A 27,352-nucleotide genomic window follows, 5' to 3' on the forward strand; every position below is an offset into this window, starting at 1 on the left:
AAAGTAAATACTGATTGTCAGCGGAGCATTTAGCAAGAAGTGAACGAGAAGGTGCATTCCCTATGTGTCTAGGAGATGTATAGGAGGGACCATATAGTAGATAAGGATAGTTCAAAGTGTGAATGTGAAAGATTAGAGTATTATAACTGTGAGCGCTGAAAGGATATTAAAAAACGTTAAAGGTGTGAGTAAGAAATGACTATCATATATATATAAACATGACAGAAATTATGTGGCTAAGGTGAAAAATGAAAAAAGTGAGAGGGAGGGGAGAGGGAGAGAGAACCATGATATATGGTATATACTAGGGAAATGATAATAATGTGCAGTACTGGGGAATAAAGGGATGAGGTGGCTGGAGTGAGGACATGAAGTGAATATATGAAAAAAGGGGGGGGGGGATAAAGTATCGTGTATTGTAAATATATGGTCCTAAAGGAATACAATGGATTTATTGCTGGCATGAGCAAAAAGACATTTGAATATAAAAAATTTAATTAATAATAGTGCTAAAAGTAAAATCAGATGATAATGAAAATAAAATTAAACATGAAATAATGAAAATGACTAAGGTTGAGAAACGGAACATTGTAAATGATACATAAAGCTTAGTAGCATATAAAATACGCCGTATAAATAAGTAAATAAATTTATTTAAGAAAAATGTCCAAGTTGTCAGAGTATTAATTCATGAGTATCAGTATTTCTTAACTATAGAGTCACAAATATAAATAAAACTGTGTAAAGTGGCGATCTGAAGGGAATTTTTCCCAGAATGAAGTAAATATTAAATAGAAGGTATAGTACCTATTAAAGAAAAGCTGTGTAATTGAAGCCTTCATTAAGACCAAGGGGGCTCAATGAGCTCAGCCTATGGATCCAACGGGCTTCTTCTTGAAGTAATTTCCTATCAAGATTACCAGCTCTGGGTCCCAATTGTAATTGGGTGATACCCCAAATTTGGAGATTCTTGGTATTTCCATCATGTATGGATCTGATGTGTCTGGCGAGTGGAGTGTCCTCATCATTAACAACTGTACTTAAATGTTTTGAAATACGTCTTCGTAGTTGCTGTATGGTTTTACCTACATATAATTTCGGACAGGGGCATTGTATGGCATAAACAACTCCACTGCTTTGGCAGTTGATAAATTGTCTAATGGTATAGGATTTACCATCAACGGGATTGATAAAGGACTTGGTGGTTGGCATCAGAGGGCAAAACGAACATCTGCCACATGGATGAGAGCCTTTAGTGGGAGGAGGCAGCCAAGTGCTTTTTGCAAAGGATGGTTTGGAAAAATGACTGTGCACAAGGTACTCTCTTAGATTTTTTCTGACGTCTCCGGTACTGACGACTCTAGATCTTCTTTTGATGATAAAAGATTAGGGACTAAGCGTAAAACCAATAATAAGAGATTTAATCCCCCTAAAAGAACTTTTTTTCCATCAAAGGGAAATAGACAAACATGTCCTGGTCCAACAGGACAAGAGAATACATTAAGAGCACCTGCCCTGGCGCCCTCCTCTACTTCCTCCTTTGCTTTACCTACCATGTTCACTACCAGTGCTCTTGCTGCACCCCTGACAGCGGGAAAGAACATGGGTATATTGGGGACAAATATGTCTACATCAAGCGGGATGGGGAGGACATCAGCTGCCTTACATACCCCTTCTCCTTTTTTGACGTGGTGCTTTTCTGTTTTCATTCATCCTTTACAGTGCTGTAGCGCGAATCACACACGTCACACGGAAGTGCTTCCGTGAGGCATGCGTGATTTTCACGCACCCATTGACTTCAATGGGTGCGTGATGCGCGAACAGCGCACAAATATAGGACATGTCGTGCATTTCACGCAGCGGACATATGCTGCGTGAAAATCACGCACCTGTCTGCACGGCCCCATGGACTAATATAGGTCCCTGAGACGTGCGTGAAAATCATGCGCGTCGCACGGACGTATAACACGCTCATGTAAATGAGCCCTGAATGTGAGGAACATAGAGGTTAAATTCATCATCGCACTTCGTGCCCCACAATAAGTGATAGAAAGCAGTTTTTATTTAATTTTTTTTACAGCACACACATCATAAATGATGCAAAAAAAAAATGTTGTGCAGGTTATTACGGCTGCGCCAATACTGATTATGTGTATGTTTTATGTATTGAGACTTATTTTAATGTTTATTGTAAAAAAGGTGAATGTGTATTTTTTTTATTTAACTTTACTTTGTTTTTACTTTATTTTTAAACTTTAAAGAGGCTCTGTCACCAGATTTTGCAACCCCTATCTGCTATTGCAGCAGATAGGCGCTGCAATGTAGATTACAGTAACGTTTTTATTTTTAAAAAACGAGCATTTTTGGCCAAGTTATGACCATTTTTGTAATTATGCAAATGAGGCTTGCAAAAGTCCAAGTGGGTGTGTTTAAAAGTAAAAGTCCAAGTGGGCGTGTATTAGGTGCGTACATCGCGGCGTTTTTACTACTTTTACTAGCTGGGCGCTGTGAAGAGAAGTAACATCCTCTTCTCTTCAGAACGCCCAGCTTGTGACAGTGCAGATCTGTGACGTCACTCACAGGTCCTGCATCGTGACGGCCACATCGGCAGCAGAGGCTACAGTTGATTCTGCAGCAGCATCAGCGTTTGCAGGTAAGATCGACTTACCTGCAAACGCTGTTGCTGCTGCAGAATCAACTGTAGCCTCTGGTGCCGATGTGGCCGTCACGATGCAGGACCTGTGAGTGACGTCACAGATCTGCACTGTCACAAGCTGGGCGTTCTGAAGAGAAGAGGATGTTACTTCTCATCAGAGCGCCCAGCTAGTGAAAGTATTAAAAACGCCCCGATGTACGCACATAATACACACCCACTTGGACTTTTACTTTTAAACACACCCACTTGGACTTTTGCAAGCCTCATTTGCATAACTACAAAAATGGTCATAACTTGGCCAAAAATGCTCGTTTTTTTAAAATAAAAACGTTACTGTAATCTACATTGCAGCGCCGATCTGCTGCAATAGCAGATAGGGGTTGCAAAATCTGGTGACAGAGCCTCTTTAATGTACTGACATATATCCGATATATGCCAGTACATTAGCCTGTGGACGGATAGCACACAGGCAGTTGTTAGAACATACCTAAGTGTGCCTTAACAACAGGAAATATGGTAAGACAGCCCTGGGGTCCTTCAATGGACCCTGGGCTGTCTGCCCATATATGGTATGGCCCTCGATCGCGTCACAGGAATTCCCTGTGACACGATCCAGGGGCATCTCCCCTTCTCATTTTCCCCTGAATGCTGCAGTCCACTGTGATTGCAGCATTCAGGAGAATAGCGGCGGAGATGAGAGGTTTCTCTGATCTCCGCTGTTATAGAGCGGGGCTGCGGATGTGTAATACAGCCATTGCCCCGCTCCTGACAGGAAGTGCGTGCGCGGTCAGCATGAGGAGATGCGGCCGGCGCTGCACTAATGAGCGGCGATTCAGGCACTGAAGACAGAACATGGGGGTGTTTTGCAGTGCACCCGCCATGTTCTGTCTTCAGTGCCGCAGATCATTAGTGCAGCGCCGGCCGCATCACATCATCCTGACGGCGCGCACATGTCAGGACTCAGGAGCGGGGCAGTGACTGTATCTCACAGCCGCACCTCCACTCTCATACATTCATGTGTACTATACTGTATTGTGTTGGATTTTGCAGTTTGCGGTGGAGAGAGGAGGGGGGCTGTGATTTAACGCCCCCCCCCTCCACCGCAAGCAGCACAATACAACACAATACATTACAAGACATTACATTACAACACAAGACATTACATCACAATACATTACATTCCAGACTGCAGCTCACCTGGAGTCCTCCGCACCGACTCTTCCATTCCACTGTCTGGAAGCCGTGTCACGTGACAACACGGTCACATGGTACACTAAGTGTACCATGTGACCGTAACCAGGAAGTGCCGGCTTGGCACAGAAGATTTCTTTAGGAAGCGTGCTGTATGGCAACGGGGGCCCGTGGGCCCCCCAGGCTTAGGGGCCCGGTAGCAAGTGCGACCGCTGCGACCCCTATAGCTACGCCACTGTGCCTTTCTCTCTCCTTTCAAGTCTATGGGTTAAAGAATTCCTATGGTGGGAAAAAGAAAAAAACAAAAAATTTTAAAGTGCTCTTACATCCTCTTGTACAGTAAATATATGAAGCCTTTCTCTTCAAAGCTAGGGGCCTGTTCACATCAGCGTCAGGTTTTGTTTGGGATTTCTGTTCATCTATTCCGTCAGAGGAACAGATGAACGAAAAGCCAAACGGAAACTAATGCTAATGCTTCTGTTGCAGTTGGTTTCCGTTTGTTTTAGTTCTGTAAATTTTCAGTTTTTTAATGGAGACAATAGCGTAGTCGACTACAATATTGTTTTCCATGAAAAAAATGGAAACTTTACAGAATGGAAACAAACGGAAACCAACTGCAACGGAAGCATTACCAATGAAATCAATGGTAATCCAAATGGAAGCTATTGTTTCCGTTTAGCTTTCCGTTCATCTGTTCCTCTGACGGAATGGATGAACAGAAAATCGAAACGGGACCCCACGCTGATGTGAACAGGCCCTAAACTATTTGTGCTTTATACCACCTTATTCACTAACAGAAACTTTTTGTTGTCTGCCAAGTTACAGAGTGGAGCTGCAAACCAGTCACTAGTCACTATCTCTACAAGCCTTACAAATCTATCTATCGATCGATCTGTCTGTCTGTCTGTCTGTCTATCTATTCTATGTATCTAATCTTATCTATCTGCAGGGTGGAAGTAAAGGTTGCAGCAATTAAAGTCTACTCCTACTATTCTGCATATTGAAATGAATGGAGTATGCAGCATGCATGTTAATGAGACTACCAGACAGCAAAGAGAACCAATTTCTTAATTCTAGATTAGAAACTTAAATTGACATACTGAGGTGCTTATCAGGAGGTACACTTTAAGATAAAAGCTAAGCAAGCCAGAGGTGGAACTCTCACCTATAAAATGTGGATAGCATATATGCTGTGTATATTCTATAAAATGTCTCAGATGGGATTACCACTGTAATTGTACATAGTGTAGAAGTAGGACTATCTTCTCTCCAATTTACGATTGATATGTTAAGGACCACCATGTGCTTTTGTTTATTTTTAAAAGGTAATAATTATTTCTACATACAGTTTAAAGGACTTTTACACTGGCCAATAAGCGGCCGGTGCAGCGAGCACCGATCAACAAAACATTGTTGATCGGCGCTCGCTTGCTCCTGTCACACGAAGCTATGGATGGGGATGAGCGGTCGTTACTCCGATCGCTCGTCCCCATCCATTATTATCAGGTCGGCAGCGCGTCTTCCTGTCCACAGGGAGATGTCCTGCCAGCAACGATAATCTTTTACTTTTTTAAAACAGTACGACCATCTGCTGATCATTCCCCTGTTTACACAGGGCGATTATCGGCGACGAGGGTTATATTAACGCTCGTCTGCACGTTAATCGTCCAGTGTACAACCCCCTTTAGTCTACCTTCCAATCTCTATGATTTTGCTGAAATTTCGATTAAAGAGACATATTTTGCCTATGATCCACATATGACTAGTCTAGCACTTTTTTTTACTGTCCAAATACCAGATCCATGACTTTCAGCTCAATCCTAAACTTTAGCACCCTGTTTTTAAGCAGTTGTTACATTTACAAACTTTGGGTTTTATCTAAATTGGTCATAAAGATCTTGGGATGTATTACCTATCAGAAAGATTACCATCACTTTCCATTTAGAAATTCAAAATGTCAAATATCTGATCTGTAAAACATCCCCACAGTAAGTATATTTATACTATCCTGGGCAGCAGTCCCAGTCTTCCGAAATTCGGAGCCTTTGCCAGAAAATTAATTTGTCTTAATTGTTCATCTAAGAAACAAAATAATCTTTCTATTTATATGAATTCAAGAGAAGATTACAATTTCCATAAAAATAAAGTAGTCAAGTCGGTGCTTTTTCCAGCTGTATCCCACCAGTGGAAGAAGTCCACATCAAAATTCAGATGACTATGCAGATCTTTAAAAGGTACATTCCCTATTATTTTTATCATCACCACCATCTGAAATTTTCCTTTAGCCATGAGAGTAATTCAATAATAAGCAGCAAGCCTAGTGGCAATTAGGAATTTCCTGCTTTGCCCTGTTGATTTGTGTGCAGGAGACATTTACGGCATCCTGTCCCTTATCCAAGGTGTCGTAAATCAAAGTATCTGTGAAACAACTATGAGGAATTATTACATGACATTAGTTTGACAGTAATTTGCTAGGCATAATGTTATAATTTGTAAAAGCACACATCACTTACTTATACCTTGTGACAAAAGGAGAATAGGTCCAATCTAGGAAGGTAGAGTCTCCGAGCACAATTCATTATGAAGCTTTGTAAGAGGGTGGTGCCCTTAGGCAAAAAGCTTGTTTAAAGTATAAATTCAGCTTTAGCCAGAGTTACAGAGCGCTACATGCAAAAATTCCAAAGAGACTGCTTCCCCCACTCCAATTATACTCCAGGCCACAGGGATAAGACAGAGAGGAACTCCAAAGCAATGCTGTTTAGGTCAACGTAAATTTGTAGACTGAATCTTCAGTGTTGGCTTGTCGTGACACTAAATTGTGAACAATGATTAATGAAAATACTAACTAAAATCTAGAAATGGTCCATGAAATGTATTACATAGCTCTGTTCATCATCCATAATCTTTTGACTTTCACCATATGGTACTAAATAAATGTTCGTTTTGTGGTGCCTTATCAAAATGAAGTGTCTTCATAATATCAACAGATAGCATGACCTGTAATTTATGGTTTTAAATCACTAACTCTGGGCTTAAGAGTCCAGTGGGCGGTCCCATTCAGTGATTGGCAGCTATTTCTGTATATTTATACAGGAAAGACTGAGACTGCCCACAGGACTCTTAAGCCCACAGTGAGCATGGGCTTAAATAAATTAAAGGTTATCCTTAATTTTTTTGCACTAAACGATACATTAATTTGCTCATCTCCTCCTTCTCTATAACATGCTGCGTCCAGATATTACGTCATATTCATATATGTCATATATTATTGACAGGTTCCCCGTAAATAAATGGAAGTTTGTCAGGGTTGGTCACTTGTGTGGACATTGTATAGTGTGGACATTTGAGTATGTTCTGCTGGTATGGTAATGTCGAGATAGAAGGTCAAAAACGTATGTTCATTGGCATAGGTTGTTACCGATCCTCTAACATGTTTTATGTCTCAAAATTTGGCACTTGAAAGTCTTGAATTTCAGAATTTAACAAAGGGTGAACGCGATGCAGTGCAACCATTCAATAGGTGTCAGACACAGTAGGTCTTTGGGTTTGAGAGTTGTGCAGTAGTCTGGTTGAAGCCAAACATGAATTTCAGAAGGAAAGTCAGCTAGTTGACTAAGAACTTACTGGCAGTGGAAATGCTCATAATCTTTTTGTGAGTGAATCTTGTCATGTGTTTCTCTGACGCCATATTCATTTCCTGTTGCTGTCTGCAGTGGTCTTTAGTGTAATGTGAATTCCAGGAACATGGCAGAAGATTATTTATTCTGTGAAGGTTTAAATATGAGTCAGTACAAAATTTTTATTCAGACCCTTTCAATTTTTGCACATTTTGTTATGTTCAGGCCTTGTGCTAAAAACAAGAAAAATTAAAGTTTTTCCCCATCATTCTGCACTCAATACCCCATAATGACAAAGTGAAAACAGAATGTTATTGATCTTTGCTAATTTATTGAAAAGGATAAACTAAAATATTGCATTGACATAAGTATTCAGACCCTTTACTCAGGACTTAGTTGAAGCACCTTTGGCAGTGATAACAGCCTCCAGTCTTCTTGGATATGATGCCACAAGGCTTGCATACCAGGATTTAGGCATTTTCTGCCATTCTCCTATGCAGATCCTCTCAAGCTCTGTCAGGTTGGATGGGGACCATCGGTGGACAGCCATTTTCAGGTCCCCACAGAGATATTCGATTGGGTTCAAGTCAAGGCTCTGGCTGGGACACTCTAGAACATTCACATAGTTGTCCCTAAGCCACTCCTGGCTGTGTACTTATGGTCATTGTCTTGTTGGAAGGTGAACCTTTAGCCTAATCTGAGGTCCGGAGAACTCTGGATCAGGTCTTCATTAAGACTATCTCTGCACTTTGCTCCATACAACTTTTACTCAACCCTGGCCAGTCTCTCTGTTCCAGGTGCTGAAAAACACCCCCACAGCATGATGCTGCCACTACCATGCTTCACGGTAGGGATGGTATTTGGCAGGTGATGAGCTGTGCCTGGTTTCCTCCAGACATGACGCTTAGAATTGAGGCCAAAAAGTTCAATCTTGGTCTCATCAGACCACAGATTCTTGTTTCTCTGAGTCTGAGAGTCCTTTAAGGTGCTTTTTGGCAAACTCCAGGTGGGCTTTCATGTGTCTTTTATTGAGGAAAGGCTTCTTTCCAGCCACTCTGCCATAAACCCCAGATTGGTGGAGTGCTGCAGTGATTGGTGACTTTCTGGATGTTTCTCCCATCTGCACACTGGATATTTGGTGCTCTGCTCAATCTAGAGAAATGGGAGGCCCCCAGAGCTAAATTTCAAGTGTCATAGCAAAGGGTCTGAATACTTATGTCCATGCAAAATTTGAGTTTTTCATTTTTAACTTTGTCATTATAGCGTATTGAGTGCAGAATTATGGGGAAAGACTTGAATTTTTTTTATTTTAGCACACGGCTGCAACATGACAAAATGTGAAAAAAGTGTAAGGGTCTGAGGACTTAGGCTGTAGGCTGAATCATTCAGCAATTTTGTCTAAAAATTAAAAGGCTATTCATTTAAGGTCTACTCTACTATCCACCAACCAAATTACCAGTTATTTGTGAAGGTAGCCATGATTGGGTTGATAATAAAGTGTTGAAATATTTGGAAAATATCTTTGCATGTATGTGGTTTAAACATATACATTCCAATATTATAGTTTGTTTTTTTAATGATTATGGCCAAATCTCTGTACAATATGGCGGTATAAAAATTGGAGAAAACGGGAGTGATACAAAAAGACAATAATTAGTGTTATTTTAAGGTATAAGCCACACCTGTATCCCACACACAAATAACTTGCCCATCCCATCACAGCCACTTGGAGGAATAGATAACACTTGCATACAATAAAGCTGCCATACAGTCAGAATCGCCCAGAGTACCAGAGGATTCCAGGGAGGGCCCAAGCTCTGACACTAGAATATTTCCCAGAAGTCTAGCAAAAGACAATCAAATTTTAAGATATTTGGAGTCAATCACTTATCACTGGGATTTATTCACAAAAAGCGTAGTGGACCTTATTAATATGTCCTGTGTGTGCAATGATAACAACAAAGATCACAAAGCATTTAAAAGTGTACATGTTCTACAAAGACCCAAAGAATAATTTCTTGTGATGGGCCCAAAGAAACCCCCAGTCCAAAACTGCATATAGTGATCAAATAATACCACCAGACAGTGCATAAATACATGTACCATAGAGGTGGTCTACAGATCATTACCACAGTGCAGACCAGATAAATGAATACAGCACTGATCAGGTGCCCGGCAAATACACAAAAATGCTATATGTAAATCCGATCACTCACATTCACTATCGGTAGAATAGGAAAAGTTCATTCCCACTACAAACATATATGGCATATTGATGAGATCTTTGGATATGCCCACATTTAAAAAAAAATCAGATTTCTGATACTGAATGTGAAAAATTGGAAGGAAAGTTAAAGTGTATGTTCACAAATGCCAGAAGTCTAGTAAGCAAAATTGGAGAGTTTAAGGAGTTGGTACTGGAGGAACATATAGATATAGTTGGTGTTGCTGAAACATGGTTAGATTCTTCACATGACTCGGCTGTAAATCTTGTGAACATTGAAAAAAATATTTTTGGTGTAATCCATAGACCCCCCAATATAACTGAGGAGATGGAAGGTCAGCTATATAAACAGATGGAGCGGGCTGCACAGGCGGGTACTGTAGTGATAATGGGAGATTTTAATTACCCAGATATTAATTGGGGTCATGGTTTTGCGACAACTGCAAAGGGGAGAAATCTCTTCAACCTGTTGCAGGAAAATGTTATGGCCCAGTGTGTGGAAGACCCGACTAGAGGTGAAGCTCTGTTGGATCTGGTCATTTCTAATAATGCAGAGCTGGTTGGCAATGTCGCTGTTCGTGAAAACCTTGGTAACAGTGACCACAATATAGTTATATTTTACCTATACTGTAAAAAACAAACACCGGGTGGGAGGGTAAAATCACTTCATTTTAAGAAAGCCAATTTCCCCAGGATGAGGGCTGCAATTCAGGATATAGACTGGGAACAACTGACGTCAAATAAAGGTACAAATTATAAATGGGAAAACTTAAAATCTACTTTGGGTAATTATAGTGCAAAATTTATTCCTATAGGCAACAAGTATAAACCACTAAAGTTAACCCCCACATGGCTTACACCTTCTGTAAAAATGGAGCTTCATTTGACATTTGATTAAAAAAAAACGGCATTTGAAAAATATAAATCTGAGGGTACTGCTGTAGCCTTTATAAATTACAAAGAGCCTTTATAAATTATAAAATCTGCAAAAAAGTAATAAAATATGCAAAAAATACAAAATGAAAGGTAGGTAGCGGAAGTTAGCAAAATTAAATCCCAAAAAATTATTTAAGTATATAATTGCAAAAAAGCCAAGGTCCGAACATGTAGGACCCGTAAATAGTGGTAATGGGGAGTTGGTCACAGGGCATCAAGAGAAGACAGAGTTACTAAATGGGTTCTTTAGCTCTGTATTTATATTAGAAGAAAGAGCAGCTGATGTAGCCGATGCCAGTGATGTCAATACATCAATTAATATACTGAATTGGCTGAATATAGATATGGTGCAAGCTAAGTTAAATAAAATAAATGTGCACAAGGCTCCGGGACCAGATGGGTTACACTCAAGAGTTCTTTAACCCCTTAAGGACGCAGCCTAGTTTGGGCCTTAAAGAGGCTCTGTTACCAGATTCTGAAATCCCTATCTACTATTGCATGTGATCGGCGCTGCAATGTAGATAACAGTAACGTTTTGTTTTTTTTAAAAACGTTCATTTTTGGCCAAGTTATGAGCTATTTTATATATATATGCAAATGAGGTTTGAAATGGACAACTGGGCGTTTTTTTTCCGTTATGTCCAACTGGGCGTGTTTACGTGTATGACGCTGACCAATCCGTGACCAGTCAGCGTCATACACTCCTCTCCATTCATTTACACTGCACATAGTGTTCTTACTAGAACGATGTGCAGCCAGATACACAAGTGTCCTGATAATGAATACACATGAAATCCAGCCTGGACGTCATGTGTATTCAGAATCCTGACACTTCTGAATCTTTTCTTTGAGATTTCTAGCACGGGAAACAAAATCTCGCGAGATTTCGGAGATAAACGAGATTTCGTTTCCCTTGCTGCAAATCTCACAGAAAAGATTCAGAAGTGTCCTGATAATGAATACACATGACGTCCAGGCTGGATGATCATGTGTATTCATTATCAGGACACTGCAGTAACGTTAATCTCTGTTTATGTGGCTGCACATCGCTGCTGTGTAAATCAATGGAGATGAGTGTATGATGCTGACTGGTCACTGATTGGTCAGCATCATACACGTAAACACGCCCAGTTAAAAACACAATACACGCCCAGTTGGACATAACGAAAAAAAAAACGCCCAGTTGTCCATTTCAAACCTCATTTGCATATATATATATAAAATAGCTCATAACTTGGCCAAAAATGAAAGTTTTTTAAAAAAACAAAACGTTACTGTTATCTACATTGCAGCGCCGATCACATGCAATAGGAGGTAGGGATTTCAGAATCTGGTGACAGAGCCTCTAGCCCATTTTTCAAATCTTACATATTTCACTTTATGTGGTAATAACGTCGGAATGCTTAAACCTATCCAAGCGATTCTGAGAATGTTTTCTCGTGACACATTGGGCTTCATGTTCGTGGTAAAATTTGGTCGATATATTCAGTGTTTATTGGTGAAAAATTGCAAAATTTAGAGAAAATGTTGAAAAAATAGAATTTTTCAGAATTTAAATGCATCTGCTTGTAAAACAGACGGTTATACCACCCAAAATAGTTACTAGTTCACATTTTCCATATGTCTACTTTAGATTGGCATCGTTTTTTGAACATTCTTTTATTTTTCTTGGACGTTACAAGGCTGAGAACATAAACAGCAATTTCTCATATTTTTAAGAAAATTTCAAAAGCCTTTTTTTTAAGGTACCTCTTGAGTTCTGAAGTGGCTTTGAGGGGCCTATGTATTAGAAACCCTGATAAAACACCCAATTTTAAAAACTAGACCCCTCAAAGTATTCAAAACAGCATTTAGAAAGTTTTTTTAACCCTTCAGGCATTTCACAGGAATTAAAGCAAAGTGGAGGTGAAATTTGCAAATTAAATTTTTCTTGCTGAATTTCAATTTTATTAAATTTTTTTTTCTGTAACACAGAAGGGTTTACCAGAGAAACACTACTAAATATGTATTGTCCAGATTCTGCAATTTTTAGAAATGTCCCACATGTGTCTCTAGTGCGCTCGTGGAATAAAACACAAGCCCTAGAAGCAAAGAAGCACCTAGTGCATTTTGAGGCCTCTTTTTTATTAGAATATATTTTAGGCAGCATGCCAGGTTTGAAAAGGTGTTGAGGTTCCAAAACAGTAGGAATCTCCCAATAGTGACCCCATTTTGGAAACTACACCTCTCAAGGAATTCATTTATGGTTATTGTTACCATTTTGACTGCACAGTTTTTTCACAGCACCTATTTGTATTGGGCTGTAAAATTAAAAAATGAATTTTTTTTCCAATAAGATGTCATTTGTGATCAAAATGTCTTATTTTCACAGGGAACAAAATACCCCTTTTTGTTGCCCAATTTGTCCTTAGTGCGGCAATACCTCATTTGTGGTGATAAACTGCCGTTTGGGCCCATGGGAGGGCTCAGAAGGAAAGGAGCGCTATGTGTTTGTTGGAGTCCAGATTATCTGGATTTGTTTTCGGGTGCCATGTCGCATTTGCAGAGCCCCAGAGGTATCAAAGCAATGGAAACCCACCATAAGTGACCCCATTTTGGAAACTACACCCCTCAAGGAATTCAAATATCGTTGTTGTTACAATTTTGACAGCACAGTTTTTTAACAGCACCTATTTGAATTGGGCTGTGAAATAAAAAAAAATTCATTTTTTCCAATAAGATGTCCTTTTTTATCAAAATTTCTTATTTTCACAGGGAACAAAATACCCCATTTTGTTGCCCAATTTCTCCTGAGTGCAGCAATACCCCATTTGTGGCGATAAACTGCCGTTTGGGCCCATGGGAGGACTCAGAAGGGAAGGAAGCGCTGTGTGTTCTTTGGAGTGCAGATTTTGCTGGATTGGTTTTCAGGTGCCATGTCGCATTTGCAGAGCCCCAGAGGTATCAAAGCAATGGAAACCCACCAGAAGTGACCCCATTTTGGAAACTACACCCCTCAAGGAATTCATTTATGTGTAATGCTTGAGAAAGGCTCACACTGAGCTGAAACGTCGCACACGAGTGGAATAAACGGATCATTATTTTCACAAATTTGGTAGTGCTGCCTCACTTTCCTTTTTACGTATATTGAAGGGTCATTGGACTCTGACCTAAGAGGCTTGCACCCAACCTATATCCTTTTGTCCAGTGCTGCTGATATATGCTTGTTTCCTTTATGGGTAATGTGACCATTTAGACCCCATAGGTTCTTCACAGAACTTATTTGAATTGGGCTGGGAATTAAAAAACTATATATTTTTTCCAATAATATGTCGTTTTAGCTCAAAAATTCAACTTTTCACAAGAAATAAAATACTCCATTTTGTTGCCCAATTTGTCCTGAGTGCGGCAATACCCCATTTGTGGTGATAAACTGCCGTTTGGGCCCATGGGAGGGCTCAGAAGGAAAGGAGCGCTATTTGTTCTATGGAGTCCAGATTTTGCTGGATTGGTTTTCAGGGGCCATGTCGCATTTGCAGAGCCCCAGAGGTATCAAAGCAATGGAAACCCACCAGAAGTGACCCCATTTTGGAAACTAGACCCCTCAAGGAATTCATTTATGGGTGTTGTGACCATTTTGACCCCATAGTTTTTTCACAGAACTTAATTGAATTGGGCTGGGAATTAAAACAAAATTAATTTTTTTCAATAATATGTAGTTTTGGCTGAAAATGTCTTATTTTCACAAGAAACAAAATACCCCATTCTGTTGCGCAATTTGTTCTGAGTGCCGCAATACCCCATTTGTGGTGATAAACTGCCGTTTGGGCCCATGGGAGGGCTCAGAAGGAAAATACCACCATTTGGCCTACTGGGGATTTTCTGGTGCGAAGTCATGTATGCAGAAGCCCCTGCGGTACCAGTACAGTTGAAACCCGCAAAAAGTGACCCCGTTTTAAAAACTACACCCTTAAGGCATTCATCTAAAGGTGTAGTGAGCATTTTGACCGGAGACATACACCCCATAAACTGTAATGTGGGTTCTCCTGAGTACGGCAATACCCTACATGTGGCTGTTATCAGCTGCCTGGGCACACAGCAGGGCCCAGAGGGGAAAGACGAGGGGGGATAAGCTGTGCAGAGTACATTAGGGTAAGTAAAATTGGGGTAAATTATAAACCAAGGGATGTATGATAAATTTTAAAACACTCTTTCATAGAGCTCTGGTTTTTCGGGACACGTGTCACATTGATATATTTTGTCCTCCCTTATCCCCCTCTTATAGCAGACTTTGCACCTCTTTTGACTTTTTCCCTTCTTGCCAGTTTGGGGAACTTCTCCTGGAAAGTGTTGCCCTGGTACGATGCGTGTGGCCTCGCTTCCAGAAGTACTGGGTGCCCCCCCTTCTTGGTCCCTAAAGATTAGGTTCTTGATAATCACCTCTTGAAATTCCAGGAAAGTTCCACTCTGGCCTGCACATCGACGTAGCACGTACACATTCTTCAAAGCCATCGGTATGATGTGCACGGCCAGCTTCTTATACCACACCGCATGGCGCTGTAGGGCTTCAGGACTTGATCTGACAAGTCCACCCCTCCCATGTACCTATTGTAGTCCAGGATGCAGTCTGGTTTGGGGGTCTCTGTACTGGTACCTCGTACTGGTACATGGGTACTGGTGTGGCCATGTATTGTTGTCAATACAAGGACATGTCTCTTGTCCTTGTACTTGACACACAATATGTTGCTGCTAGAATGTGCCCTGCTCCCACCCCTTCTTGTTTGCCGAAGCAGAGTCTTAGGGAGGCCTCTCAGATTTTTTTTTCTAGCAGTGCCGTATGCCACAGTACTTCTGGAAGCGAGGCACTTGAAGAGTGGGACGCTGGTATAAAAATTATCCAGGTAGAGGTGGTGACCCTGGTCCAGCAGTGGGTTCACCAAATCCCACACAATTTTTGCATTAACTCCCAGTAAGGGGGGCATTCTGGGGCCTGAATACTGGTGTCCTTCCCTTCATATATCCTAAATTTGTACGTATACCCTGATGCACTCTCACACAGCTTATACATCTTCACACCATACCTACCCTCCTACCCGGCAGGTACTGGCGGAATTGAAGCCTTCCTTTAAAATGTACCAAGGACTCATCAATAGAAATACACTTCTCGGGGGTGTATGCTTGGGAAAACCGGGCACTGAAACGGTCTAATAGGGGTCTCCGTTTATACAAACGGTCAAAACTGGGGTCATCTCGGGGTGGGCACGGCTCATTATCAGTATAATGTAAGAAGCGAAGTATTGCCTAATTTATTTATTTTTTTAGGTTACAGTTCAGTTCTGAAGTTGCTTTGAGGGGCCCATATATTAGAAACCCCTATCAAACACCCCATTTTAGAAACTAGACCCCTCAAAGTATTCACAACAGCATTTAGAAAGTTTATGAACCCTTTAGGTGTTTCACAGAAATTTAGAGAAAAGTAGAGGTGAAATGTACATTTTTTTTTTTTGTCAGAAAATCCTCTTTATACCATTTTTTTTATAACACAAAAAGTTTTATCAGAGAAACGCAACTTAATACTTATTGCCCAGATTCTGAAGTTTTGAGAAATATCCCACATGTGGCCCTAGTGCGGTAATGGACTGAAGCATCGGCCTCCGAATCAAAGGAGCACCTAGTGGATTTAGAGGCCTCTTTTTTATTAGGCACCATGTCCGGTTTGAAGAGGTCTTGTGGTGCCAAAACAGTGGAAACCCCCCAAAAGTGACCCCATTTTGGAAACTAGACCCCTTGAGGGATTCATTGCAGTTTTCATGGGGTGCATGCGACTTTTTGATCAGTTTTTATTCTATTTTTAGGTGGCGTGGTGACTAAAAAACAGCAATTCTACTATTGTTTTTTTAGTAGATTTTTTTTACAGCGTTCACCGTGCACTATAAATGACATATTCACTTTATTCTGCGGGGCGATACGGTTACGGCGATACCAGATGTTTATAGTTTTTTTTATGTCTTATGGCGTTTGCACAATAAAATACGTTTTGTTAAAAAATCATTCACTTTTTGTGTTACCTTATTCTAAGAGCCAGAACTTTTTTATTTTTCCATCAATAAAGCCGTGCGAGGACTTATTTTTTGCGTAACGAACTGTAGTTTCGATCTGTACCATTTTTAGGTACATGCGACTTTTTGATCTCTTTTTATTCCATTTTTTGGGAGGTGAAGTGACCAAACAATTGTGATTCTGGTACGGTTTATTATTATTTTCTTTTACGGCGTTCACCGTGCGGGATAAATAACGAAATAATTTTGTCGTTCAGGCCGATACGGACGCGGCGATACCAATTATGTATAGTTTATTTGTTTGTTTATATATTTTTATTAATAATAAAGGACTGATAAGGGAAGAGGGGGGATTTTTACTTTTATTACTTTTAAATCTTTTATTTTCTTATTTTTACACATCTTTTTTTAACTTTTTTTTTACTTTATTACTTTGTCCCATTAGGGGACTTGAGGGCAGGAGGCCCTGATCGCTATTCTAATACACTGCACTACATGCGTAGTGCAGTGTATTAGAGCTGTCAGCTTCGTCAGGACCCACTAGGCTTCCGTCGATGGCATAGCCAGACGCCATTGTTTGGTGTCCGGTTGCCATAGTCACCATCGCCGGCCGCTATTGTGTAGCAGGCTGGCGATGGCAGCTTAACCCCTCGTATACTGGACTTGGATCAGACAACGGACATGGATAGTGCAGTCGTCTTGGACACTGGACTTGGGAAGGACACCGGATGCGGCACTACAGTACCCACCTTACGCCCCTCTTCTTTTGTCCAGAGCCAAGAGGAATATTTTGATGAGAGCTGCAGCATCCACATTCACCTCGGGCTCCCAAGACCTCTCCTCAGAACCAAAACCCTTCCAATCTAACAAGTAGAAGGTCTTCTAGTGCAACTTTTTAATTTATTTTTATTTTTAATAACAGTTACTTTTTGAGATACAGCTTCTATGTATCCCGGATACATAGAAGCTGTATTTTGCACTGAAACTCTGAATCGTTTAGGTCCGCGGGACTGACGGCTTCAGTGACAGTGGGTCCTGCATGTCTCTGACACGCAGGATCCACCTGATATCGATCACATTTAAGTCAGGAATTTAGATGTGATCGATAACAGCTAAATCCTGCTTGTCAGAGACGCTGGCCCCCTGCCCTGAATCCGTCAGACCCGCCGATCTGACGGATTCTGGATTCTGCGCTAGATATGTACAACTTCTATGTATCCAGGATACATAGCAGCTGTATCTCAAAAAGTTAAAATTTTTTAATAAAAACCAATTAAAGAGTTGCACCAAACACTTTAATACATTGTTTTAGTAAAAAAAAAAAAAAAAAAAGGCTTCAAAGGTTTCAATTTCCTTTAAATCCTGTTAAATGCCTAAAGGGTTAAGAAACTTCCAAAATGCTATCTTGAATACTTTGGGGGTGCATTTTTAAATGGGGTGATTTATAGGGGGTTTCTACAATATAGACTCCTCAAAACCATTTCACAACTGAATTGGTCCCATAAAAAAAATAGGTTTTGGAAATTTTCTTGAAAATGTGAAAAATTACTTCTAAACTTATAAGCCTCCAAAAGTCCTTCAAAATTAAAAGGTTTAAAAAATGATATCACCATGAAGTAGACACATGGGAAATGTTAATCAGTAACTATTTTGTGTAGTATTATTATATGTCTTAGGCCTCCCACACACGAGCGTGTTTGGTCTGTGATATACGGTCCGCATGTCGGCCGCATTTCCCGGACCGAACACACTGCAGGGAGCCGAGCTCCTAGCATCATAGTTATCTATGACGCTATGTGTCACTGCCTCGCTGCGGGACAACTGTCCCGTACTGTAATCGTGTATTGTAAATTAACCCCTAACATAAAGTACAATGTGTCACGAAAAAGCAATCTCAAAATCGCTTGGATAAGTAAAAGCATTCCAAAGTTATAACCATATGTCAGATTTGAAAAATGGGGCTCAGTCAGGAAGGCAAAAACTTGCTGCAGCAGCAAGGGTTTAATGTTCTCCATAACAGTGCAACAGTTAAGGTGGCATATGGTCTGCTACACAGATTTTAATCTTTCACAAATTATTTAACTAGATTTGTCTTGTATATCTATATTGCTTATTAAAAGGGTCCTAGTTACTTACACTTAAATGCAAAGGTGTATTATGGGCCACATTCGAGAAATAAATTGTAGACTATACCCATCCAGCTCCATCCTGCCAAGGAAAGATTTAGTGTTCCGGGAACCTGCATATACATTTTGATTTTGAATGGATTAGGAGGATGAAAAATTTACGTTTGTGTTGTATGACTATAAGGTTTACAGCCGCTTCTAGCAGCTGTTGTTACAGGAAATGGTGCTGCGTACTTTGACAAATAGTTTGTATTATAATACACAAGTCTATGTGTTACATTATTGTTTGCAATGATTTATGATATTGCACGCTATAATGGCGTCATGCATACCTACAATAATGAAGCATCCTCAGTCCAAACATATTCTAATTACTTTTTTGTATTATTAGCTAAACAATGTCCAGCTCATCCACCCAAGAGACAATTCATACTATTCCATCTGGACCATGATGTGGTTCACATTTTAAAGTATAAATGAAACAGCACTGTAGTATTTTAAAGGGAATGTATCAACAGAACATTACATTATTTAAATCAGGTTTTTATTATAAAACATTTTTAAAACAAATTTAGTGGTGTTTATTTTTTACTTTTCATATGACTATACGTATAATTTTTTTTATAAATTCCAGTTTCACACTAGCCACTTGAGCACACACATTAGACTGACAATTTCTGTTCTGTGCAGCTCACTTTTCTGCTTTGCAGTGTAGACTGTGGTAGGCACAGCAGAGTCAACTCATATCGTTAGAGAGGTAGGTAATGACAGATGACAGCTTTATTGTACTCTTGGCAGCCTAGATATGGCAGGATAACAATATTCTACCCTACATGAACAGATAATACTCTGAAAGCAGTTTTGCTGCAAATCCCAGTCCTTCATTGGACGTGGCTGTACTCCATCCCTTCTTGGAGACTGTATTAGTCTATGCACAATTCTGTCCATTAATGGGGTTGTGCTAAGATCAAAACTTATCGTCTATCCACATGGTAGGTGATAAATACCTGATCACTAGCGACCCCACTGACTGTCGCTCTATTCAAACTTCCCATTTACTGCGATCATGAACTGGGGCCTCCACCACTTACTAGATATGGGAGTTCTAGGGATCGGTGGAGGTTACAGCAATAAGACATTTATCACCAGCTCGGTGGACTCAGCCCCTTTAACTCCTATTCACTACAGCAGCCATAAAGCACACACATCCTTTCTGCATTGCCGGTATAGTCCATACAGCAGGGTGTATATGCTTTACGGCTGCTCTAGTGAATAGGAGTTAAAGGGGTAGTGTCAAGATTGACATTTTAACCTATCTACAGGGTCCATGGCTGTGCCCAGAAAGTTTTCTTAATACCAAAAATACATAGCTCCAACATTTAGTAATAAACAGTTTATACCTCTTCAACAGACTTAAATACATGATACATCCCGGTAACGGCAGAGTGACAACTGCTATTAATCAGAAATAGGGGAAGCCAGGCAGCACTCTCTGAAATGATTGGCTCGTGTTACAATAGGTGCACAAGCTCGGATGGCCGAAACATGTACCACCAATACAGATGAACCAAAGTCAAAGAAAGGGTCAGCACTATAGGTGATATCCTTCACAAATGCATTTATTAGACGTCAATGTTAGACAAAACTCCACTGTGTAGAATAAAATTGTAGTAGCAACGTTTTGGGTCAACACCCTTTATATATGCTTGGTTACATTTTAGGAATGGCAATGGTATAGCATGCTACATTCGAACTTTGGTTCAACTGCTATATATCTGTGAATTAAATGTGTTACTCCATAATAGAGAGCTGTGTGCACTCCGTGTGCCAATATATGGTGCTCAGAACGGCAACATATTTTAGAGAGATATTCTCTCCTAGAAGCAATGCTTCTAGGAGAGAACACCTCTATAATACAGCATCCGATGGACCATGCCATATTTGGCAAAACTCATATGGAATTTGGCAAAAAAACAATGTGCGCCTCCATATAAAATTCGAGGCATATAGGGGTACAAGGAAGGCCTCATGTACAACTTGGAAGTTGTATGTAGCTTTAATATGGCGATGTGCATGAGGCTTAGCCCTATTGTAGTGGACCTATGACAGAAAACAGTAATGTGATTTAGCCCTGAAATGTTCTATCATTTTTATTCTAGTGAATCCATGCTGCTACTTTCCATGCCAGCACAAAGGTGTGTGCGTGAGATATGAACCGGACCAATATGAATGTGACTGCACTCGCACTGGGTATTATGGGAGAAACTGCACAATCCGTAAGTTATGAAACAAAAGTTTTCATCATATCGAACACTTGTTTCCTTAATGAGATGATAATACATTCTTGAGAAATGCTGCAGATTTGGAAATCGCACAGTTAAAACAACTATGTGGAGTAGTGTACATAAGTTCATGAGGTAACTTTCTTTTCCAAATATAATAAAAAGTTGTCAAACCTGCCAGTTTTCTCTTTTTAATATGTTGTGAAATTTTTAACCATTCATTATGTTCCTGAGGGAGCCCTGAATTGAGCATTTTAATGGGAAATTATTCTCTCACTGAACTTTGAAACAACGCAATAAAACCCTCATCTCAAATATCTTTCACTTGATCTGAACACAACTACACCCCTTGCCACCTGGGATAGGAAGACTTGTTTGCACTAATCTCCTCACCAGAATCCTTGGATTAATTCCCCACAACTTGTGTGAAGGACCCCCGGAGAAGCGATCCCTGCACAGATTCTGACCACCCATTATAATAAGCCCAGACGAGCCAACCTCGTCTGGGCTCGCTTTATGAAGGGGCTTCACGTGGAGGCCACGTTCCATAGAAGCCCCGTTGTCTGGCTCTATGGAACGGAACGTACGCACTTGAGAGGTGGATATAAATAAATGGTATATGGACACAACAATGTGAAGGTCTCTTTGTCTTGATCAGCTGATTTGCTCTTCATAGAACATATCGCTCACGACTGCCTAGCAGAAATGTCTACAAGAAGTAATAACATTTATGCTCAATGATCAGCAATGGCATCTAGCAGCAAGGACATCTAAACCCCATCTATGCATAGTGGGGACCTGTACTTCTAACATATGAAATGTTTCAATAGACGAACAAGCAACAGGGGAAGGAGTTTAAAGAGGCTCTGTCACCACATTATAAGTGGCCTATATTGTACATGATGTGATCGGCGCTGTAATGTAGGTTACAGCAGTGTTTTTTTTATTTAGAAAACGATCATTTTTGACTGAGTTATGACCTATTTTAGCTTTATGCTAATGACTTTCTTAATGCCCAATGGGCGTGTTTTACTTTTTGACCATGTGGGCGTTGTGGAGAGAAGTGTATGACGCTGACCAATCAGTGACCAATCAGCGTCATACACTTCTCCCCATTCATTTACACAGGACATAGTGATCTTACTAGATCACTATGTGCAGCCACATACACACATATTAACGTTACTGAAGTGTCCTTTTCTAAATAAAAAACACTGCTGTAATCTACATTACAGCACCGATCACATTATGTACAAGATAGGCCACTTATAATGTGGTGACAGAGCCTCTTTAAGTCCAATGCAAATTCATGTCATGCAAATCATGACCTGTGCCAAGCTGTGCTGTTCTGTGATAGTACTAAGAAAAGCATATGTGCCCCAAGGAAATGTTGGCAATCGGCACGTATATACAGTATTTTGTCTATGGTAATTAGTGGTACAATGTCTTACTACCAGTTGGTCAGAATTTGGCCTATGCCTTACAGCTGCAGCAGCAGACCAGCCATGACAGGACAGGCCTCCTGAGAACATAGCTTGTCCCTAACATGATGTCACAGGTGCCCACATTGTAGGTTGTAAAGCAAACAGATAGTGATAACTGCCACTAATGCAACCCAAGACATCATCTAGACCACGATTTCAGAGACAATCCATGCCATGAGCCAAAAATTAGGCAAATGACATCAGCAAAGAGACATTTTGTTCCCTGCCTTGATTTTTCGGATTAAAGATATCCAGAGGCTATTAGAAAAACTTTCGTGACCGCAGGTTACGTGTTTTAGAACTGTTCTATAGTATAATTATTTCCATGAAAAACTGGACACAGGTCACAAGACGCCAAATTTTTCCCTGATCCAACGCGTTGATTATTTTTCTTTTTTGTTAGTTGATTTTGCAATTGAATATTTTTGATCCAACATAGTAATAAATAAATGCTAACATTTTAGTTGTTTCACATAGGTCAATTATCGTTGTCTGGTTGAATTGTAATAATAATCTGCCTTGAGAAACTGTCCTGAATATTCTGTTATTAATATCATAAATCTTCTCTGGATGAGTGATCAGTATTGGTCATATAAGCCAAAATCTCTGTGTGTATTAAATGAAGGTTTTAGACTTTTTTTCTATATTACTCCTGAAGCCGCCATCGCGGACACTTCCTTCCTTCCTGATATGATTACCCATATCTGGCATCGGCCAGACTCTATGATGTAATGGCATCTAGGAACAGACTGTGTTCAGTCAACACTTTCCTTCAACTACGAGGAGTAACGCAACATTGTGGCTGACATTTCAATAAGTTAGAAAATAATTCGTTAAATTTGTGCCTCCACCTCAACTTAGAATTGCTCCACAGGGCACTTAACTTGCTGACCCCTTGTCCTGTATATTTACCTGGAGTGTGGATCCTAGTAGACTTTGTTACTGCTTCTGCACTTCAACCCTAAGGGTATGTTCACACGCAAAATCAAAAACGGGTTAAAATGACGGAGCTGTTTTCAATCGAAAACAGCCTCTGATTTTCAGCCGTTTTTTTTTAGCCCAAAACATTTTATTGAGCTGCTTTTCCATTAACACCATGAAAAACAGCTCCAAAAACGGCTAAAGAAGTGACATGCTCCTTATTTTTATGGGCCATCTTTTTACACAGCATTTTTTAAAACAGCGGTGTAAAAAAAACGCCCCGTCTGAACTAAATGCCGTTTTTTCCATTAAATTCAATTGCCAAATGTTTGTAAGCGTTTAGCAAGCATTTTTTTAAGGCTCCGAAATACGCCTGAAAACTCTGCGTGTGAACATACCTTAAATGTCAACATTGTTATTTATTAGGAAGGTGAATCGCTATTGTACTCCCCCCTAGTATATTTTACATTTGGCTACAGGAACACATCTGGCATAGAGCCATGATGCTTTCCGTGTTGACACTACTCACTGCCTGCCCTAACCATGACACTAGCGTGAGTGATCGTACACCCTCAGATCCGCCTCTGCTGCAGAACGTATAGTAAATTCACAGTTACTTGTGTTAATGCCACTTACATGCTTTATGTATTAACATCTATTATTTCATTTTACTTTCAGCTGAATTATTGTCAAGAATTCGAGATATTGTGCGTCCAAGCCCTGCTTTTTACCACTACATACTGACCCGGTTTAAATGGTTTTGGGATATAATAAATAACACATTTATCCGTGATACAATTGTAAGGCTTGTTTTAACAGGTAAGATCTGATTCATCATTTTATACCATGAACATCTGCAAATTGACCCTTGGGGGACAAACAAACCGTATCCAAGTGCTAGTAATAAAAATATTTTGTTGGGAGTATAATAGCGTAGCGGATTCATTGGTAAATATAGGTATGTGGCAATTGCTAGTAAAAGTAAAATTTGTGGTTGAAATTTTTTTTAAAAAAAAGGTTGGAGCAAAGGTATGTGAAGTTTTTCCTAACAACAGCGAAGAAGTATCAGCAACTCCTATAATATAGACCTTCTGAAGAATATTTGAGCATAAAATCTAACACTAGCAATAATTCAAACAAATTTTTGTAATTTTATTTAATGAAATATTTTTTATTCTAGTGCGATCCAATTTGATACCGAGTCCTCCGACCTACAATTCAGCATATGGTTACATTAGCTGGGAAGCCTATTCTAATGTCAGCTACTTCACAAGAGTGCTCCCACCGGTGCCGGACGATTGCCCAACACCAATGGGTACAAAAGGTAAGAATCACAAATGTACACGTCTTATTGTATGTGTTTAGGTTTTGTTTTGCCTTTGTTGTTTCGTTGTAGTAGCTTGGACTGTTACTTTAAGATTGGGAAATGTAGAGTATTTATTCGTCATTTCCATGTCCTAAAGGGCAAGCAATTGACATAATAAAAAGGTAGACAAAACTAGAAAGTGAAATGTGCATGTCTGTACAAACATGGCAAGCCCCATTGTGAGTCACCCTACATCATTAAAAGGAAAATGGTATTAACAGTAGTCATCAAGAGGAAATTTGAGATATTCTGTAAATATATAATGACGTATTATAATAAGTAGTATGGTAACTCGAAAATATAATATTCTCCATATAAATCACAAGATATATAACCCTAGCCTGCTTACCGAATGTCTGGGGAATACAAATGGCTGGAGAATAAGGTGGCAATCATCCTCTGCTTAAGGGTACGTTCCCACATAGCGGAATAAATCCACCACGGATTTCATGTCAGTCCGTGGCGTATGTTACATGCGGATTATGCTGCGAATTCACTGCAGATTTAACGCCGTACATTAAGGAAAATTGCAGGTAAACACCGCACCTAATCGTGCGTTTTTCGGTGCGGTTTTTACAGCGCATTTTTATGCTGCGGGTTTTGGTGCAATTTTCCTCAGCGCTAGGCAGATACAATTTGCAAGCGGAAACTGAAGATAAATTGACAGGCTGCGGATTTTAAAATCCGCACTGCAGGTCAATTTATGTGCGGAAAAATACTGCAGCGTGGACATGAGATTTCCTGGAATCTCATTGACTATGCTGGTACTGCACTATGCTGCGGTTTCGCTGTACGTAATACACATTGTGTGCATTGATCCTAAGGGGTGAAATCCGCAGTCAAAATCTGCGACAAATCCACGACATAATTAACATGCTGCTAATTTGAAAATCCACAGTTTGACCTCAATTTTGCCCTGGATTTTGGCCGCTGCTGGTGGATGGGGTTTTGATACCCCATACACATGTTCTCTACTTTGCTGCAGATTTTTATGTGCGGAATCCGCGCTGTAAATCTGCTGTGTCTGAACTTGGGCTAAAGGTTTCCAAGATGAAAATCTGGTAGTATTGGCAGGGCAACTATTACACTAATAATTGTAAACAGTTCAGTGTTTCATGGGGCATACAGCATCCATTTAAAGTGGTGTACATTGAAGATGGGGCAAATATCAAAATGGGCTTTACATTATGGTGCCAGGTTTTGCCACCAGGGACAAAAGGGCTTGATAGTAGTCGTCCCCCCCCCCCCACCCTATGCTCTTTCAATGTCCCTCAGGTCAATTCCCCAACTCTCGTCTGTGAACAACGTAGTTTCTCTAGAGAGGGTCCTGCACGGGTTCTTACCACCCAGTAGTAAAGGAAATGCGATAACCGGGGTGTTCTCTCTCCATGGGCCCCATAGCAGCCACATGGCCTGTTTCTAGGGTACATACGCTCTTGTCCAGCTTTCAAAGCATATCAAATAATTTTTAGAATTTGCTATTTAACATAGTTTTGGAGAATTGGACAGGCGTTCTAATTTTTATTCTACCTTCAACTAGCCTTGCTAGATATACCTGATATAAATTTAGAAGAAAAATATTGATAGTAATAAATATATTGGTTAGAGCAGTGTCTTCCGATATTGTGTGCGCTTCCAGACAGAAGCTTAAGAGGACGCCAACTGGTGTTTATACATCATACAGTTCACTTCTGTGGGCGGTTAATTCTTTCCTGCATATGTGGATAACATTTCCTGACTATCCAAGCATGATGCAATGGGTGAATAATGCGATGTTCATTCTGAATGGGAGGTTTCTACTTCTCCATTTATTATCTTGTTATCATATAACAGTTTGTTGATCTTGCAGCAGCCCAGGAATCTGCAGATACTTGTACTCTGCATTCCCCCTCTACAAGGTGTAGGAAATTAGGCAATGACTTGAGAGCCTATGTAAAGAATCTGCCATGGAAAATATAGTTGAGTAATCAATCAACTAAAACATAAAAAAAGTTAAAGGTTTTCAAAACCTTTGAAGATGTATTTTCTCTCCACTAAAACACTGTTTTGTGCAACTTTGTAATTTGTTTTCAGTAAAAATTATTTTTACTTTTTCAGATACAGCTTCTATGTATCCTGGATACACAGCAGCTGTATCCTGCGCGACTGACGGGTTCAGTGAAAGTGGGTCCTGCGTGTCTCTGACACGGAGGATCCAGCTGTTAATGATCACATCTAAGTTCATAACTTAGATGTGATCGATAACAGGTGGATGCTGCGTGTCTGCTGTCACCGAAACTGTCAGTCCCGCTGACGTGACGGATTCAGGTATATAAAGCTTCTATGTATTCATGATACATAGAAGCTGTATCTCAAAAGTGAAAATTATTTTTAATGACAAAGCTAAAGAACTGTTAGAACTATTTTGATACACAGGCAATGTATAAGGCCTTATTCACACGAACGTGTCCATTTTGCGCACACAAAAAACACTGTGTTTTGCGCGCGCAAATGTTCAGTGTGACATGTGTA

The 27,352-nt window shown here is 40.1% G+C and overlaps 1 protein-coding gene across 1 annotated transcript in view; it reads left to right on the forward strand.

Annotated features, from left to right (window-relative positions):
• Positions 1-27,352, forward strand: part of PTGS1 (prostaglandin-endoperoxide synthase 1) — a 96,243-nt gene that overhangs the window by 34,354 nt on the left and 34,537 nt on the right. The window contains exons 3-5 of the mRNA XM_075834228.1: positions 20,948-21,064; positions 24,154-24,294; positions 24,656-24,799. Coding sequence (XP_075690343.1) covers positions 20,948-21,064; positions 24,154-24,294; positions 24,656-24,799 — 402 coding nt within the window. The remainder of the gene's footprint in view (positions 1-20,947; positions 21,065-24,153; positions 24,295-24,655; positions 24,800-27,352) is intronic.

The sequence above is a fragment of the Rhinoderma darwinii genome, chromosome 8 (genome assembly GCF_050947455.1).
Source record: "Rhinoderma darwinii isolate aRhiDar2 chromosome 8, aRhiDar2.hap1, whole genome shotgun sequence".
Classification (NCBI taxonomy): domain Eukaryota; kingdom Metazoa; phylum Chordata; class Amphibia; order Anura; family Rhinodermatidae; genus Rhinoderma; species Rhinoderma darwinii.